This window comes from Bos indicus x Bos taurus, chromosome 11 (genome assembly GCF_003369695.1).
Source record: "Bos indicus x Bos taurus breed Angus x Brahman F1 hybrid chromosome 11, Bos_hybrid_MaternalHap_v2.0, whole genome shotgun sequence".
Taxonomy (NCBI): domain Eukaryota; kingdom Metazoa; phylum Chordata; class Mammalia; order Artiodactyla; family Bovidae; genus Bos; species Bos indicus x Bos taurus.
This window is the reverse complement of record NC_040086.1, coordinates 14,697,112-14,716,332: the sequence shown is the minus strand read 5'-3', so window position 1 is coordinate 14,716,332 and position 19,221 is coordinate 14,697,112. Positions and strand designations below refer to the sequence as shown.

At 37.2% G+C, this 19,221-nt stretch overlaps 1 protein-coding gene across 3 annotated transcripts in view; it reads right to left on the bottom strand.

Moving 5' to 3' along the window:
* The window catches only part of SLC30A6 (solute carrier family 30 member 6), a 48,874-nt gene that overhangs the window by 28,716 nt on the left and 937 nt on the right, over positions 1-19,221 (bottom strand). For 2 of the 3 annotated variants that reach the window (XM_027554966.1, XM_027554967.1), the window contains exons 2-7: positions 15,308-15,394; positions 9,627-9,711; positions 8,601-8,643; positions 6,787-6,852; positions 1,144-1,224; positions 668-703 (exon numbers count right to left, since the gene is read on the bottom strand). In XM_027554966.1, the coding sequence (XP_027410767.1) occupies positions 668-703; positions 1,144-1,224; positions 6,787-6,852; positions 8,601-8,643; positions 9,627-9,711; positions 15,308-15,394 (398 nt within the window). Of the gene's footprint in view, positions 1-667; positions 704-1,143; positions 1,225-6,786; positions 6,853-8,600; positions 8,644-9,626; positions 9,712-15,307; positions 15,395-19,221 lie in introns of those variants that run through there. The other variant, XM_027554968.1, reaches the window with a different exon arrangement.

Below are 19,221 nucleotides of genomic sequence, written 5' to 3'. Positions count from 1 at the left end.
TAGGAGATGAGGGAGCAGAGTGGTCTGCTTCAGTATTTGCAGTCAGAATTTGAACTTGGTTTCTAGCTTTATGACCCATGTTCTGCATATGGTTGCTCCATCTTACATGGGATCCCCACCCCTCCAAAAAAGACCCTTAGCATTAACAATATCTTCTTACAGGTAATTGCTATTATAAATCTTTAGAAATGCTACAGATATTTGGTTTATAGTCTGCTGGCTAAGTCAAACTGTCCTGAATGAAACTGATCAGAACAGATCCACACAGTTAGCATCTTTGTTGCAGCTAATAACACTTCCATCTCTTCTAGAGATGCTACTAAAAAATTTGGGGGATCTAAATTATAGACGACAAGACAGGGCTGGTTTAGCATGTTCGCCTGGATTTGGAAATACTGAGGGACCCGACATCAAAGTAGAGAGGCCTTTTTGTTCCATATAAAAACGTAGGGGCTTGGGAACAGTTAAGGGTGAAAAGAAGGAGTCTTGGGACTTGGGGATTTTGCTTGTGAAATATATATTACCACACTCTGAACTCTAGTATGGGCCAAAGTAATCATTATTTCATATTATTTTTTTTTCATAATTTTCATAATTTTCATAATTCCCAATTAATCACTAGGAATCAAACTTAATAGTATATTGTATGTCAAAAGTAGAATCTTACGTGTGTATCTCGGGCTGCTCCAAAAAGCGTTCTGCGCTAAAAGAAAGAAATAATGTTAATGTATTAAAGAATTAAGTTAAAAAACTTTATTAAATACATAATTAATCTAATAAATTCACAAAACTTTTAAATATGACCTGTTGATTACTAGTAGTGATGAGACAAGCAGACCCACAAGTTATCCTCAAGGTGCAATGTCCAATCCTTCTCTAACAAACCTGAATATGTCTGACTGAATCCCTTCCTTTTATTCACATCTACTTATGACTGGATTTAGTAGTATCAAAGGTAATAAAAGAAGGGTATAAAGAGGGAGAAAAGTCTGAAACATGAAGAAATTGTACTATCAAATCTCCAGCATTGTTCATATTAATTTGTATACCCTTTTAACCAGAATGTCTCACTGGATTCTTTCATATTTCCAAAGGTAGCACAGGTAGAATTTGCAGTGACAGAAACATCATATACAAATGTACCTTTCTTTTAAAATAAAGAGAGCTCCCAACTGTGCCAAGACTGTGGAGGCAAATACAGCCAGGACTTCTAATCTTTCAAATCTGAAATTGGAAAATTAATTAAATTAGCATAATTTTTTCAATTCACAAACTAGCATCTGTAAAACACATCACTCACTCACTACAAGTGTAACTACTATAAGTCAAACACTGTTTAAAAAATCTAGTTTCTAGAATGATAATAAACAGTGAATATCTTAGATTTTAGAAAGAGTACCTATTTATAAAACATATATTCTTTATGGCTTTTTTTCTCTAGAAATATTCATTATCATAATAACAGCTAACACTTAATTGACCCATCTTATGTTAGACACCCAGTCAAAGTACTTAACACATTATCTCATCTAAATCCTTATGAGGGGTGATTCTATCCCTCTTTAAAAAAATAAATAAGTAAGAGATAAGGATCTTGAAGCCCAAGAGTAAGAGTAACTGTTTAGTCATATAGCTAGCAAGTGGAGGAGTCAGATTTTCAAACTCAGACACTCTGGCTCTAGTGTTCATGACTTTAATCACTACGATAAAGAGGAGAGTGAAAAAGTTGACTTAAAGCTCAACATTAAGAAAACTAAGATCATGGCATCCAGTCTCATCACTTCATGGGAAACAGATGGGGAAACAGTGGAAACAGTGTCAGACTTTATTTTTCTGGGCTCCAAAATCACTGCAGATGGTGATTGCAGCCATGAAATTAAAAGACGCTTACTCCTTGGAAGGAAAGTTATGACCAACCTAGACAGCATATTCAAAAGCAGAGACATTACTTTGCCAACAAAGGTCCATCTAGTCAAGGCTATGGTTTTTCCTGTGGTCGTGTATGGATGTGAGAGTTGGACTGTGAAGAAAGCTGAGCACCAAAGAATTGATGCTTTTGAACTGTGGTGTTGGAGAAGACTCTTGAGAGTCCCTTAGACTCCAAGGAGATCTAACCAGTCCATCCTAAAGGAGATCAGTCCTGGGTGTTCATTTGAAGAACTGATGTTGAAGCTGGAACTCCAATACTTTGGCCACCTGATGCGAACAGCTGACTCATTTGAAAAGACCCTGATGCTGGCAAAGATTGACGGCAGAAGGAGAAGGAGACGACAGAGGATGAGATGGTTGGATGACATCACCAACTCAATGGACATGGGTTTGGGTGACTCCGGGAGTTGGTGATGGACAGGAAGGCCTGGGGTGCTGCGGTTCATGGAGTCACAAAGAGTCAGACACGACTGAGTGACTGAACTGAACTGATACTGCCTGTCACATTTACATATGTCTTATTATCCCTAAACTATCAGCTGGAGGCCATGGACTGCTGTCTTATTTATCTTGGTTTTTACCACTATACACAGTTTAATGGCATTCAACATTTGTAGTATGTACGTACACTAAAATTTCTCAAGGAAATAACTATGTTCAGAAAAGATAATAAATAATTAAGGATGTTCATCACATTACTTTTTTTCTCCTCAAATCAGCTGGTTTAATTCCAGGAGGTACAAAATTCAGGAAATAATAAAATAATTAAGGACATACATCACGTTGCTATTGGTAATGGAAAAATGTTGGAATCAACAAAAGACCATTATGTATTACTAAAAATATAACAAATGTATTTACTGACATGAAAGGAAATAAATGAAGAAAAGTAGGTTATAGGAGGGTATGGAAAAAACAGTATGTAAATGCAGCAATGTTATCTGTAGATATTGATAAGTTGATACTAAAGTGCACATAGAAATGCAAAAGGTGAAGGAAAGCAAAGGTCTAAAGAACAAAGTAGGAAGATTTCCACTACAGTATTCCACTGCAAGATTTCAAACTACAGTAATTAACACAGTACAGAACCGATGCAAAGACAGACAAATACACTTTGAAGAGAAAGGAGAATCTAGAAACAGACCAACATATACAGTTACTTGATTAATGAAAAAGTAGCACATAAAAGCAATAAAAAAGAAGAAACTTGATTCAATTAATGTTTTATCAAATTGAATAGCTGTATAGAAACCAATGTGCCTTGACCTCTACTTCAAACCATATACAAAAAGCAAATTCTAGTTTGATTGTTAAGCCTATATGTGAAAGGTCAAATTGTAAAACTCCTAATGACAGCGAAGAGTATCTCATGATCTTGGGCCAAGATTTCTTGACAAGTACACAGAAAGTACTAACCATAAAGGAAAAGACTGATCAACTGAATTTATCATTGAAATTAAAAACATTCCATGCATCAGAAGATAGCTTTAAGAGAATGAAAGAGAAAGAACTCCTATGGATCAATAAGAAAAAATAAGCAACCCAATATAAAAATGGATAAAACACTTTAACAAGCATTTCAGAAAAGAGGTAATCTGAATGGCTAATAAACATAAGAAAAAGTGCTCAAATACTCATCAAGAAAATAACTTAAACCTACAATGAGATACCACTGCACATCCTAGAATGGCTTTTAAAAAAAAGGCAATACCAACAGTTGGTAAGGACCTGAAGCAACTAGAACTCAGATATACTGCCAGTAGAAATGCAAAACCACTCTGGAGAACTGCTTGGAATTATCCTATCTTCTAATGACAAATATATGCAAGTCCTATGACAGTAATTTCACTCAAAGACATATGCCCAACATAAATGAGCACACATGTATACCAAAAGAAAAGTACAAAATGAGCATATGTAGTTTTATTCATAATAACAAAAAGGTAAAAATTATCTAAATTTCTTTCAATAGTTGAACATATAAACGTATATTGGCATATTGGAACATTAGAGCAAAGAACAAGAATGAATTACTGCTATATGATGATACATATTACAATCCCATTTATATGATTTCAAAACTGGCAATAATAATCTGAAATGACAGCAATCAGAATACTGGTTACTTTTCTCGGCATTTGACTCAACCTTAAGTCATGAATGGAGGCTTTGGGGGAACTTATAATGGTTTATATCATGATCCAGATAGTAGTTATACAAGTATATTTATCTGTTAAAATTCATCAAACTGTACAAGGATATAAGAAAAGAATAAGATAACAGTCCATGCTACCAAGAAATTTATATTTAAAGGGGGAGACAAAAAAACAAATAACTGATAAGTTCTATACAGAGAATTATAGTAGTCTGGTGTGTAATGTTAGTCACTCAGTCGTGTCCGACTGTTTGCAACCCCATGGACTGGGTTGCAGCCTGCCAGGCTCCTCTGTCCATGGAATTCTCCAGGCAAGAAGACTGGGAGTGGCTTGCCATTCCCTTTTCTAGGGGATCTTCCCAACCTAGGGAATGAACCTGGGTGTCCTGCATTGCAGGCAGAATTTTTACCGTCTGAGCCACCAGGGAAGTCCAGTCTGATGTGACAAAAGACTAACTAGGTGATCTATTTCAGAATTCATTGTAGACTGCGCCCAGTCACTTAATGATATTAGCACTTGGTAATATTAAGACTGGAATAACAAAACTGGGCTTATCTTGAAAGAATCAGGTGAAGAGCATCTCAAGGAGAGAGAATAGTCTGTATAAAGATCCTAAAGCAAGAATAAGTTATATTCAAATTATAGACACAAAGACAGAGTGCATGACAGTGGTAACTTGAAAAGAAGTAGGTTGGGTCTAAGTCATACACAGCCTTTATAAACAAGGGAAAGGAGTCAGGATTTTACTCTCAATGTGATAGGAAACAACTGGATGGTTTTAAGGAGTAGAATGATAGCATGATTTAGGCTTAAAAAAAACCAAACAAACACTGGTTGCTACACAAAGAATGGACTCCAAGGGTTGGGAAAAGCAAAGTATGCAGACTAGTTAGAATTAGGATGCAGGATGTTGCTGAAGGCAAGAAATGAAGGTAGCTTGGTTAGGATGGTAGTACTGGAGACAGAAATGGGGGTGGAGGCAGATTCTGGATGTGTTTGTAAGTTATCCTGACATAACCTCCCGATGGATAAATGTGGGTGATGAGAGAATAATCGAGGATTTTGCCTGAGCAACTAAGTGGCTGTGTATTTACTAAGATGGGAAAAACTACAGAGGAACAGATGTTGGGGAAAGAAAACAAAACAGGAAATTTAGCTTGAATTTAAGACATCAATTAGGCACCCATGTGAAGTTGGCATGAAGGGAACACTGACATGAGGTAAATCTCAGTGCTACAGAACTGAATTTTGGGATTATCAGATATAGATGATACTTCAAGCCATGCAACTGACTGTAATTATATTTAATTGCTCTCTCGTTTCCTATTCTCTAAGCAATGAGACCAAAATGGGAGCTGTCATGTCCTTATTAAACCTTGTATCCTGGCCACAGGAGCTAAACTAAAAAAACTAACATCTATACCAAGGCGGAAAAACCAACAGCTCTTTCTCATTAATTTTCAGAACTAGAGCTGGGGAAGAGTCCTTTCCTGTCTAGGAGGAAGGTGAGAAGGTTCCAAGTCTTGCTAGAAGTTATCATTCCAGCAGAGTGGAGAAAAATGGTCTGAGAAACCGAACCTGACATGCAGAGAAAAGCAGGCCACTGAGGTAAGAGAAAGACAATGTCCTGAGTGTCCCTGTGCCAGCTTACCTCAGTCTTCCCACACAAGTATATTATCATTTTCCCACCAAATTAGTTTGAATTGGATTTCTGTCACCACCAAAAGCCTGACTCAAGAGTTAAGATTTCCATATACAGATATGTATTCTCTACAAATGGTTATCATAGTAACAGTCCAACTCTATTAAATTTCAGTGACACACAAATATTTTCATTTTGCATTAAAATTTCATGTTCACTCTGTCTTATTATTTAAGTAAATAAAACCTGATTTTGTTCAAAAGAATATAATCCCAATGAATGGTATGGAAAAGAAAGGTTAAGTTTGGTTCAAGAGTTTCTTCACCAAGGTTAAATTTTTCTTTCTAGTTCTTTCCTTGAATCTGAAAGGAATTCATTTCTTTTCCTAATATAATAAAAACATCCGGGACTTCCCTGGTAGTTCAGTGGCTAAGACTCTGCACCCCCAATGCAGGTGCCCTGAGTTCGATCCCTGGTCAGGAAACTAGATCCCACATACTACAACTAGGACTTGGCCCAGTGAAATAAATGAATAAATATTAAAAAAAAAATCCTCTGATGTAAAAGATTATTTTCCAGCTTTCAGCAATTTCTAAACTATAGACACAGAGATCTTAAAATCTTTGTCAGTTTGCTGCTATCACAAATCTAGTCTTATGGGAAAAATATACCTCTACCACTGCATTAACGTTAAAGTGTATCCCACTTACTTTAACATCTAGAAGATACATACACAAAAATCCTTTGTACTTTCTCTAACTGAAATAAGAAATTACCAAAGACCTTAAAATGAACATTTTATGTTAAGATTTGTTTTGTAAAATAGCAAAGAACCTAATGTGAACATTTTACTTTAATATGATTTAAATTTAATCATCTATGTTTCTTATCTAGAATCCTCTTAGAAGATGCTTTTTAAAATCTAATTTTACTATTTATCATTATCACACTAAACAGGCAATACTTATTTTCTACAAATATTCAAGCTAGCTCTTTAGTAGTTTAACTACTAATTTTAATAGCAATAAGTTAGCAGAAAATAAAGTAAATTGAACTTACCCAAATGAATAGGCAGGGCTAGGTTTCCTCATCATCACCCAGTAACTTACTAAACAAGTTATCAAACTAAGTAAAAAGGCAAATAAATACAGCATTAGAACAAGAGCTAGAAGACATACAAAAAGAAATTTGGTTTTCAGAATACCTAAGTTGCTAAAAGTAACAGTGTTCACAGGCTAACAACAAATTATTCTAATGATTTATAATCTAATCACAATAAACACCCTAACATGTGAGTTTTAACATGGGGAGAAACAGAAGAAGTTATGATATACCATTAAGACAGTTAAATAGAATACTTTAAACTCATATTTTCTCTACTCAGTAAGTTATCCACCCTAAATGGTTTCCATAACTGAGCCTGCAAAAAATAACATAGTAATAATTAAGAATATTTACTTGGTTCTAGGCATAAACTGGAGAAGGAAATGGCAACCCACTCCAGTGTTCTTGCCTGGAGAATCCCATGGACGGAGAAGCCTGGTAAGCTGCAGTCCATGGGGTCACACAGAGTCGGACACGACTGAAGTGACTTAGTAGTAGTAGCAGGCATAAACATTTCAACTTTGATAAACTTTATTTAATCTATGTTAAAAGTTAAACTAAATATTAATAACACCTTGACAATATTCTAGATGAGGTAAAGTTATGGTTGCTTTCCAGGTATAGTGGAAATTCACTCTAAGACAATTTACTACAGTGTGAAATTCAGGTAACAACTATCTGTTTTAGATCCATCAAGAAGATTTAGTTATGTGACTGATGAAAAGACATCCTATAACACACCTATGGCACAGATATTGGAGACATCATTGTCCAAGCACTTTGTAATCTTTATTGGAAACATGGGGCTTCCCTGGTGGCTCCGACGGTAAAGAATCTGCCTACAATGCGGGAGACCTGGGTTTTATCTCTGGGTTGGGAAAATCCTCTGGAGAAGGGCATGGTAACCCACTCCAGTATTCTTGCCTGGAGAATCCCATGGACAGAGGAGCCTGGCAGGCTACAGTCCATGGGTCTCAAAGAGTCAGACACCACTGAGTGACTAAGCACACACACACTGGAAATAAGAAAGGTCCCCCAAAGCAGGAGCCGACAGGTTGTCTCTCGATCTCACAATCACATACTTGCTTTGCAGTTATTAATACCCCTCATTTCTTTTCCCATCTACACAGTTCCAGTGGGAACTGGTATGCTCTTACATGTTCCTGCTCCCTAGCAGGAACCTATAGCTGACTCATCTATAGGTAGGCAACTGACCTAACGTCTGGGTATTTTTCTGTTGCTATGTAAATGGGATATCTTCTTCCAGCATATCTTCTAATTGTTTTTATTTGTATACATGATCCATGTTGATAATTTTACTTATTTCACAGATTGCTGCTACTATTGCTAAGTCGCTTCAGCTGTGTCCGACTTTGTGCGACCCCATAGACAGCAGCCCACCAGGCTTCCCCGTCCCTGGGATTCTCCAGGCAAGAACACTGGAGTGGGTTTCCATTTCCTTCTCCAATTTCACAGATTACTTTCCTTTAATTAAAGAAAAGTTCATAAATTCAGTGCAATAAACTCTTCTTTTATTTTTACTGTTTTATTCCAAATAGGACATTTATACAGAAATGTGCATGAAGCACATATGTACATTTTAACAAATAGAAAAAAAAAACCACCCATGTAACCACAAATTAAGGTCAGAAGTAAAACAACGGGGAAGTTTTCTGGACATCTCTTTCTTTTTTTTTTTAAATGAAGTATAGTTCATTGACAAATTCTATATAAGCTTTAAAACATTAAGGAGAGTTTTTAAAACTTACCTAAAAAGATCAAAAATGGTCAGGTAAGTATAGGCAGTTAAAGCTGCAAAACAACAGAAAGACTGATTAAAATGTTACTGAATCCATGGTTAGGAAATACAACAAATAATGGTACATAAAAATATAAGAGGTTTTTAAAAACACAAGAAAGATATTAAGAGGTTTTACCTTTTAAGAAAAACTCAATAAACCTCAAAATCTTATTTATACACTACATAAATTGAAGAACTAATCTATCACTAAAAATACCTCACAAAGATACATGCACCCAGTGTTCACAGCAGCACTAGTTACAGCAGCCAAGACATGGACGCAACCCAAGGGGCCATCAACAGACACACAGGCAGGAAGGAGGATTCCTCATCCATAAAAAGGAGTGCATCTGCCATTTGCAGCAACACAGATAACCCCTAGAGTATATTCTGCTTGGGGAAATAAGCCAGAGAAAGACAAATACTATATGGTATCACTTATATATGAAATCTAAAAAATAAAACAAACAAATGTATTAATCTATAGCTTCCTCACCAAGGGAAGTCCCTATAGTAATTTTGAGTGGAGTATAATCTATAAAAATACTGAATCACTATGCTGTACACCTGAAACTATTAACATAAATCAACTATACCTCAATTAAAAAATAAAAAGAAACCTCCGTTTTTCAAATAGATTTAAATCTTTTGAAAAAGCTCATTTTAAATAATGCCTAACAATTGAACCAAATTTTATAGTTTACAAGGTACTTTTGAGGGACTTCCCTGGCAGTCTAGTGGTTAAGACTCTGCACTGCCACTGCAGGGAGCAGGGGATCAATCCCTGGTTGGAGAATTAATATCCCACATGCCAAGCGACAGGGCCAAAACAGAATATAACAAGGTACTTTTGGAATAGATTCCCTCATTTAAATCTTTCAAGTTGTATTTCAGAATAATATATTCCATGTTAAGGAAGACATACCTTTATTTAAGATGAGAACAATAAAAGTGAAATTAATAATTAACTATAAAAATAAGAACAGTGACATACCTATACTATTAGTGGAACTGCACCACATTAGCAGGAAGCCAGTACATGTTAAGTTTATTGCACCAAAGAGCAGTATCTTCCAGGACTGTGAAAAGGAAAATCATTCTTACTTGTACAACACCGATAAACTTCTTTGGGTCCACTCAAGTTTGAGGATTCATACTCTAATATTCAAAGGAATAAGCACAACCTGTTTTAAAAAACTGAAGGGTTACAGTTTCTAAAACTTCCCAAAAAATTCATCAACCAAGTTATTATCACAATATATAAACCTAAAAAAATTCGAGAAGGGGAATTATTCAAGAGAAAATAAATTCTGACATATAAATTCTCAAATAGTTGAGAAAATAAGATGACATTTGAATATAATTTTGACTCTATAAACATATATATGGAGACAATGATAAAACAAATGGGGCAAAATATAAAGCAACTGATGCATCTGAATAAAGGGTATAAGGGAATTCGTTACACTAATCTGAAAACTTTTCTATAAGCTTGCAATTACATCAAAATAAAGTTAGCCTGCCCATCCACCCACCAAAAACAGAACAATGCTTGGTTATTTACCAAATAGGTCATAAGAAACAGGACTGCTAAAAAAGGAGATTACCACAGTTTAGAAGTTCATAGAAAAGGGAGGATTTGAGATATACCTTGAAACAGCTATGGTTTTTCCAGTGGTCATGTATGGATATGAGAGTTGGACTGTGAAGAAAGCTGAGCGCCAAAGAATTGATGCTTTTGAACTGTGGTGTTGGAGAAGACTCTTGAGAGTCCCTTGGACTGCAAGGAGATCCAACCAGTCCATTCTGAAGGAGATCAGCCCAGGGATTTCTTTGGAAGGAATGATACTAAAGCTGAAACTCCAGTACTTTGGCCACCTCATGCGAAGAGTTGACTCATTGGAAAAGACTCTGATGCTGGGAGGGATTGGGGGCAGGAGGAGAAGGGGACGACAGAGGATGAGATGGCTGGATGGCATCACCGACTCAATGGACATGAGTTTGAATGAATTCCGGGAGATGGTGATGGACCGGGAGGCCTGGCATGCTGCGATTCATGGAGTCTCAAAGAGTCGGACATGACTGAGCGACTGAACTGATCTGAAACAGCTTGGATTTAGTCAGAGGAAGGAAGAATAGCATTCTAAAAATTAAGGAAGACGAGATCAAGTGAAGTGTTTTTACTTTGTTCTGCTCCAATCCCTACATAGGGAGACCAACACTTGTTTCAAAGTATAGATGAAATAGTGGAAGGTTGTTATTTGGAAATGTTAAGTTTAAACATATAATTTATATTTATATATTTAAATAGATAAGGTCAAATAAGGTATGGGAAAGGTATGGGATAGGATGGTTTTATAATACAGATGAAAGCTGTAGGTCTAGAAAGGAAGACCACCACCAGAAGTGAGAAGGATAAGAAGGTAACTCAAGAGACAGAAATCATAAGGCAGAAAGAAGTGACAGTCATGGAGCACAGAGGTAACAGGCTATAAATCTAAGGAAGAAACAAGCCATTTCCTAAAACTAAGGCATATGGTAAAGTAGGACTGGACACTTAAATACAGAAAAAATCTTCACAATAGCTGTTATGGTGAATACGTTACTGGAGCATCAAAAAGAAGAACAATAATTCCCAGCATAAATTTATGGGAGACACCATTCTCGAACTTCCTCCTCAAGGAGGAGCAAAACCAGAAGAGCAGGTGACATGGGGATGTTAGAAACTTGAGAACTGATATGACAAGTTAACAGGACGAGGGACTGTATGCCCAATGAGGACATGACTGGACAAGGGGCCTAGTCAGGACAGGGATTCAGTAACAGTCAGAAAAGGCAGATAAAGCATGTAATACATGCCATTCTCATGCCAAATCAAGCTGTTAATCAAACATTTGAGTATCTATTTTGTAACAGATAGCATTTGAGGCACTGGAGATACAGCAGTGAATGAAACATGGACCTTGTAATCCAGATGGGATGACAGACAAGAAGCAAATATAGGAAGTCAGGCGGTGGTAAGTGCTAGAAAGAAAAAATAAAGCATAGTAAGAACACAGTAATGGAAGATACTAAAGAGCTGCTCATCTAGATAGGGTGGTCAGAAAAGAACTCTCTGATAAGCTGACATGTGCCCAGAAATCTGAAAGAGGTGAAGATGCTAAGCATCCAGACATCTCAGAGAGAAAACGGAAACCACAGTGCAAATACTTTGAGATAAAAGAGGGGCTGAGGACAGCTAGACAGGAGAGGTGAGAGGAGTCTGGGGCTACATTAAGCAGTGTCATGTATGCCAGGAAAAGAACTGGGATGTATTCCAGATGAGATGAAGCAGTGACTTAGCTTTCATTTTAAAAAGCTCATTCAGCTTCTCAACCTGGAATATGCTGCACAGGGGCATGGATGGAAGTAGGAAGACCATTAGAATGTGCTTGCAATAAACCATGTGGGGAATGATGGGAGCTTTGAAGGTGGCTGTTAGAAGAGTCAGCTTCTGTCCTACTACGAGGACAGAGCTGGCAATTACTTATAAAACAGCTGTGAGGAGTGAAGGAAAGAGAGGGGTAAAGGTGACTCCAAGGTTTCTGGCCTGAGCCATTTGGTGAAGAAGTGATAGAAAATCAAAGTTCGGGTTTGATCTTACTAAATTTGAGATGGCTATTAGATATTTGGGTGAAAATGTTGAGAAGGCCATTATATATAGGAATTGGAGGTAGGGAAGAAGGTAGAGGCTGAGATATAAATACGGGGTCATCAGCATATGGTAGTGAAAGTCTCACCAAGACAGAATGAGGCAAACAAGAGAGGCCAGAGTTCTCTAAGTCCTGGGCACTCCAAACTCAGAAGTCAGAAAGATGGGAGGCGAGTAACAAAGGAGACTAAAAAATAAAGACTAAGAAGTAAGTGGGCCCCCCCAGGTGGCACTAGTGGTAAAGAACCCACCTGCCAATGCAGGAGACATAAGAGATGTGGGTTCGAACCCTGGGTCAGGAAGATCCCCTGGAAGAGAGCACAGCAACCCACTCCAGTATTCTTGCTTAGGGAATCCCATGGATAGAGGAGCCTGGCAGGCAACAGTCCATGGGGTCACAAAGAGTCGGACATGACTGAGTGACTAATACTTTCACGCTTTCAAGTAAGTAGGAGGAAAATCAAGGGTGGCAGTTCAGAGTCCAAGTGAATAAAATGCTTTAAGGAGGAAGACTGATTCAAATGCCATTGAAGGCCAAATAAGATGGGAAATGAGGATGACCATTGCTTTTGGCAACACAGAGGTTATTAGGTACTTGTAAAAGCAGTTTCTGTGGATAAGTGGGGACCAGAGTTAGACTGGTTTTGCTTAACAGAAACAGTGAGAAGAGAAACTGAACAAAGAGAGTAAAGACAATTCTAAATAGTTTTGCTTCAAAAGCAAGCAGAGAAAGGAAGCAGCAGCTGAGAGTGGTATTTATGGCATGTAATTATGATGTGAGAAGGAGAAAGATTAAAGAAGGAACAACAATGCAAGAGAAGAAGGAATGGTTCTAGGAACCCTGGCTCTGAGTAAGGCAACAATGGAGGGATGGGCCTTATGGACCAGATCAGACAGTTCATTCAAAGAAATGGGAGGGAAGGCAGAGTGCCGGCAGATGTGCTAATGACAAGGTGCAGAAGTTTTCTCCTGATTGCTTCTTTTCCCTCAGAGAAACAGGAAGCCAGACCCAACAGGTTAGAGTGAGGATGAACAAGTTTTGGGGAGTTCGAGGACAGAAGTGAAAGAAAATGTCACTTAAGAACGTGGGAAATTGAATAAACTAGGAAGATACAGTATGGGCAGTGCAAATGGCATACTTGATCATGAATTTAAAGTGAGACCAGGGGCTTCCCTGGTGGACCAATGGTTAAGACTGTGCTCCCACTGAAGGGGGCACAGGTTCAATCTCTGGTTGGGGAACTAAGATCCCACATGTGCCATGGCGTGGCAAAAAAAATAAAAAAACAAAACAAAACAAAGTAAGACCAGTCAGTACGGTTTTGTGTTTAAGGCTACACTCAGTTGCTTGCATGAGGTACAGAGTAGAGTGGACTTAATAAAGTTGAGGATTTTCCAATAAAGTATGATAGACAGAAGATGGAAACAAAGGGGTTGAAGGCATGTGCAAGAAAATGAAAATGATGGACCAGAGAATCTAAATTGATAAGCAAGCAATTGACAATAAGAGACGTGAAAAAACAGTGAAAACACAGCAGAGTCAATGAACTGGAGGTCCTGGTAAGAGAAGGGGACTGGAAAGACAAGAGACGGTGACTGATGAGTAAAATGCTTGTAACTGAGACAATGGGAAGATAGTTATTGTGAATGATAAAGTGTATGGCATGATCAGGCTTCCTTGGTGGCTCAGTGGTAAAGAATCTGCCTGCCAAGCAGGACTCGTGGGTTTGATCCCTGAGTCAGGAAGATTTCCTGGAGAAGGAAATGGCAATCCACTCCAGTATTTTTGCTTGGGAAATTTCTTGGACATAGGCATATAGTAGGCTTCACAGGGTCACAAAAGTGTCGGACATGACTTAGTAGCTGAACAGCAGCAGCAGCATGGTATGATCATAGGAGTGGGCAGTTGAGAGGAACACAGGACAAGATTTGTGGTGAGGAATTGAGAGGTAAGGATCTTTCATATGAAATATGCAATCACTAAGAACTAAGACAGGAGAAGTAATGAATAGCGATGAGCCAGGTGGATCTCTTCAGATTTAAATTATGATACAGGTTGTCTGTATAATCCAGGTGCTCCTGTATCAGTTTTGCTCCTACTACCTATTCTGTGGTGTACGGTGTTTCACTGAAGTGTGCTTAAAGAACTCCCTGCTTACTTCTGCAATAGAGTTGTTTTCCATCAACATCGTAACTGTCTGTTCTCAAGAGAGCATCCTAAATGGACTAGATACATAAGTAGGTGAGTTAGTTTCCTACCCTTGGCTCTTGAACTTTAACATCTAGAGGTGACAATATTTCCAAATACTAGAATTACTGGCTTCTGATTATATCCCAAGGTTTTATAAACAGGAGATAAAAGGGTAAAAAACAAAGAAGTCTTTAGTATCACAAGACATGGTCAATATTATTGCTTCTGCTTATTATGTTACATAAAGCTAGCATTATTTAAAATTTTATTTTATACTTTTATTAAAAATGTGAGCAAGAGACACATAGTCACTACCCTCAAGGAACTTACAGTATAAATGAGACAGTAATGAGAACAATGAAAACAGAATAATAACTAGAAAGTCTACATTGGTGACCAAAATGGGTACCGATTATTTCTTTATAGTCTCAAAGTTTAACTTAATGAAAAAACTTGTTTTCTGCCTTACATTCAAAATGAGAAAACATGGCTTCAGACCACATCCACTTAATTTGTGAAAAAACTAACAACATAAGGCAATCACCAATTTTTCTTCAAAACTCTTTAAAATCAGAAAAAAAACTAATAAAAGCTGAGTTTCCTCCCAGGCATAACAACTGTATACTAAAGTGCTGTGGTTTTACATTAACAAATTACTTATCCAACAAAAAAAATAAAAACACTGTGATGAATTGAGAGTGATTTATATTTGTCTTAAAAATTACCTTTTTCAACTTTATAATACTGTTGATACAATAAATAAAATTAGGATTAAGAAATAAAAATAACTTACCCTTCGATCAGCTGCTACAAGTCTAAATTCCTGTAATAACTTGCCAAAAAAAGATCTTTGTGGTTTTCTAAAGAGATGAATTGTCCCCTTTAAAGTAAACAAAAAGTATACAAATCAGCATTTAAGTACCTAAGCTTCTGCACTCCTGTGATATAGTAAATCACAACTAACATTTCTTGAATGCTTGATACACGACAAGCAATTATTCTAGACACCTTACATGTATTTGTCTATTTAAGATTCACAATAACCTATGTGGTGGAAATAATTTTTAGTAAACTAAGTACACTTAAAATTCAACATTCAGAAAATGAAGATCATGGCATCTGGTCCCATCACTTCATGGGAAATAGATGGGGAAACCTTGGAAACAGTGTCAGACTTCATTTTTTTGGGCTCCAAAATCACTGCAGATGGTGACTGCAGCCATGAAATTAAAAGATGCTTACTCCTTGGAAGAAAAGTTATGACCAACCTAGATAGCATATTCAAAAGCAGAGACATCACTTTACCAACAAAGGTCCGTCTAGTCTAGGCTATGGTTTTTCCAGTGGTCATGTATGGATGTGAGAGTTGGACTGTGAAGAAGGCTGAGCACCGAAGAATTGATGCTTTTGAACTGTGGTGTTGGAGAAGACTCTTGAGAATCCCTTGGACTGCAAGGAGATCCAACCAGTCCATTCTGAGGGAGATCAGCCCTGGGTGTTCTTTGGAAGGAATGATGCTAAAGCTGAAACTCCAGTACTTTGGCCACCTCATGCAAAGAGTTGACTCATTGGAAAAGACTCTGATGCTGGGAGGCATTGTGGGCAGGAGGAGAAGGGGACGACAGAGGATGAGATGGCTGGATGGCATCACTGACTCGATGGACGTGAGTTTGAGTGAACTCCGGGAGTTGGTGATGGACAGGGAGGCCTGGTGTGCTGCGATTCATGGGGTCGCAAAGAGTCGGACACGACTGAGCGACTGAACTGAACTGAAGTACATAGTGCTAGTAACATCTGAGCAGGAATTCAAATCTAGGAGTTTTAGCTCAGGACCAAAACCTCTGCTGTAAAATAGATTGCCTAGGCAATTTTGAACCGGAAAAGCAGTTTCCAAGTAGCTCTAATTTCCAAGATATTATACCATTTACCTAATTAAAGCTTTATATATGAAAGGTTTGGCAAGTATTACTAGAATCAAACCTCTGAGTTTCTCTCTTAGGCATTCAAAGTATGTGACATCTATCTAGCTTCCGTGGTCCCTGCTAGTATGCAGTACGGTACTAGCAGAGAAAGAACACGGCAGTGGTGAGCACTGAGGGATTTGCCACTCAAGCTCAGGAAACAGTGTAAGAAAGCCTTATCATAAAGGAGCGCTCAACCACATATAGGAAATTAGCCTGAAATTAAGGTAGTATCCAACATCAGTAGGAGAAAGTATGGGTTATTCAATAAATGGTATTTGGAAAAAGGCAAAGATGGGTCCTTACTATACTTCTCAATCTAAGTTTTCAAATATAAAACAATAGTACATTTGAAGAAACTCATGGATGTATAAGAAAGAAAACCCAAGAAAAATAAACTGAAGATCTTTGTTATTACAAAGGTAAAGTAATTGTTTCTAGAGAAAAAAATATCCTTCACAATTTTCAATGGGTCATACACAGTAACTTGACTACTAAGTGCCATGCACTTAAATATTTGGATTTCAACTTTAACAAAACATTTTCCTAGATGGTAAAGGCCACAATCACTATACCACTATACCATAATGAGGCATTTCCATCTCATTAAAGTTGGCCAATTTGACTCAAACACTGGCTTTTTACAGACAACAGAGGAAATGGGAGTTAACAGATAAAAAATGTGAAGTTTCAGATCCAATACAAGCAGAAGTATGATTTGCCTACAGGCAAATACATTTAGAAACATCTTGGTAGCTATAAAATGATATATTCCATTTCTTTAAGTTTGACATGTCATTAGTTGCATTATGTTGAGACTCAGCGAAGGCAGAAAATAGGCTGAGTGCTAGAAATGTGGCACAACAAAAACAGCAAAATGCTGGTAACTGTGGAGGCCAAGTTAGGGCTACATGGGGACTTCATGATATTCTCTCTACTTTTCTGCATGTTTGAAAGTTTACACAATAAAAAGTTAAAGATATACTTTAAAATGTAAAAATAAAGCATCAAGAAAAAGGTATTACCAATTTTGATACCCAAATAAAGATCAGTGTATGTGAATAACCTAAGGCTCTGCTAAGTCAATTCAGTTGAAAAGGAACAATATGCTATTTTAATCTGAGATGTTACTAAATGTTAATGTTAATAAACATACTTTATTCTTAAAGAATTATGAGTGGGATATTTTGGTCCCAAAGATAAATTCTGCTTACTACTGTTATTCTTGAATATCTTCTAACTTCTAGCTCATTTAAAATTATTTCAGTTACTTTAAGTTTCAGGTTAAGACAATCAATAAGGTTTCTAAAAGGCAGACGTCCATTTCTGATGCCATTCTGATAGTAGAGGAACAACTACAAATACCCTAATCTTAATGTCACTCTTTCTAAAATTATATTGGCTCTCCACTGTTATCAAAATAAACACCAAATTTTACAACCTGGAACTCAAGTGTGTTCAGTGAGTTAGCCTGTTTCTTTCCATTTTCTCTCTTGCTCTATTTCCACTATTGAGGAAATTGCTCTCCTCAATTTCCACTATATTGGTGTACTCCTTGTCTCATGATCATATCGATAATTCTACAGTGAAAAGATCAGACTGGTCTAACCCAGGCACTAATAGCCCTGTAGCACTTAGCAAGTTATCTGACCTCTCTGTTTCCTCACCCAGAAGAGAGTAATGAAAAGTAGACTAAGAGACTGGAATAAAGGGACAAAGTACTCAGTTCACTGGTTCACTTCCTGCAAGAAGCCGTATTACGTTATTTAGATGAGTTTTTTTTTTAATGCCACTTGTTTTGTAATTCACCACAGGCTAGCCTTCATACTGTCATCTTGCACGGTAAGTTCATTTTCAGTAACTTCACCAATAACAAGGGCTATATTTCCCCAACATTTTCTAAGATAGCACTATGCTTTGCACATAGTATATGTTATTAAAATGAATAATGGGCAATTTTAAAAATAAAACTTAAATGCTAGTATTTCCCTTATTACTAATGTTTCAAATATAAAAATTTACTGCCAAGGTTACTTATTCATCATTTTCTGAAACAGGTATTTATTGAAAACTTCCTCTGGGCCAGGCACTGTACAAAAGACTCTGGGAATGTGACAGTGAATACATAGGTTCTGCTCTTAAAGAGCTTATAGCCTAAGAAGTGAGAAAGACAAGCAAGTAAATACACAATCGTAACACAGTCTGCTAAGGGCTACAGATGCTACTGGTAAAAAGCAGCCTCATAGGAGCCTAAAGGAGGCACTTAATAGGACCTTGAGACATGACAGAAAGGCTCAGGAAAGAGACTAAAGGACACGTAAGGGATGGAGAACGATTCTTGCAGATAGAACAGCACATATTAATTCAGCGCAAAGGTCTAATTCTTAGAGCACAATCCCCAAGCTGTTCCTGGTAGCTGGAATATGGATATATGTATGTATGCGTGAAAAAAACCTGCAAAGGTAAGAAGCTAGACTACAGATGTCTTTGCTTGCCATACTAAACAGGTCTTTAGCTTGTGGGCTAAAGAAAAAAAAAAAAAGGAAGAATTTTAAGCAAGGAACTGGTATGGTCAAGTTTTAGAAACTTAACTCTGCTACACAGTGGTGAATGTTCTGATGTTGAACACAGAGGCTATTTGGTCAGCCAAAACAGTAAACTTTTACCTATTTTCTACATGTTTAAAGGAAAGATTACAGGAAATTTAGAAAATATTTAAGTAGATAAATAAGACATTTTTTCCATC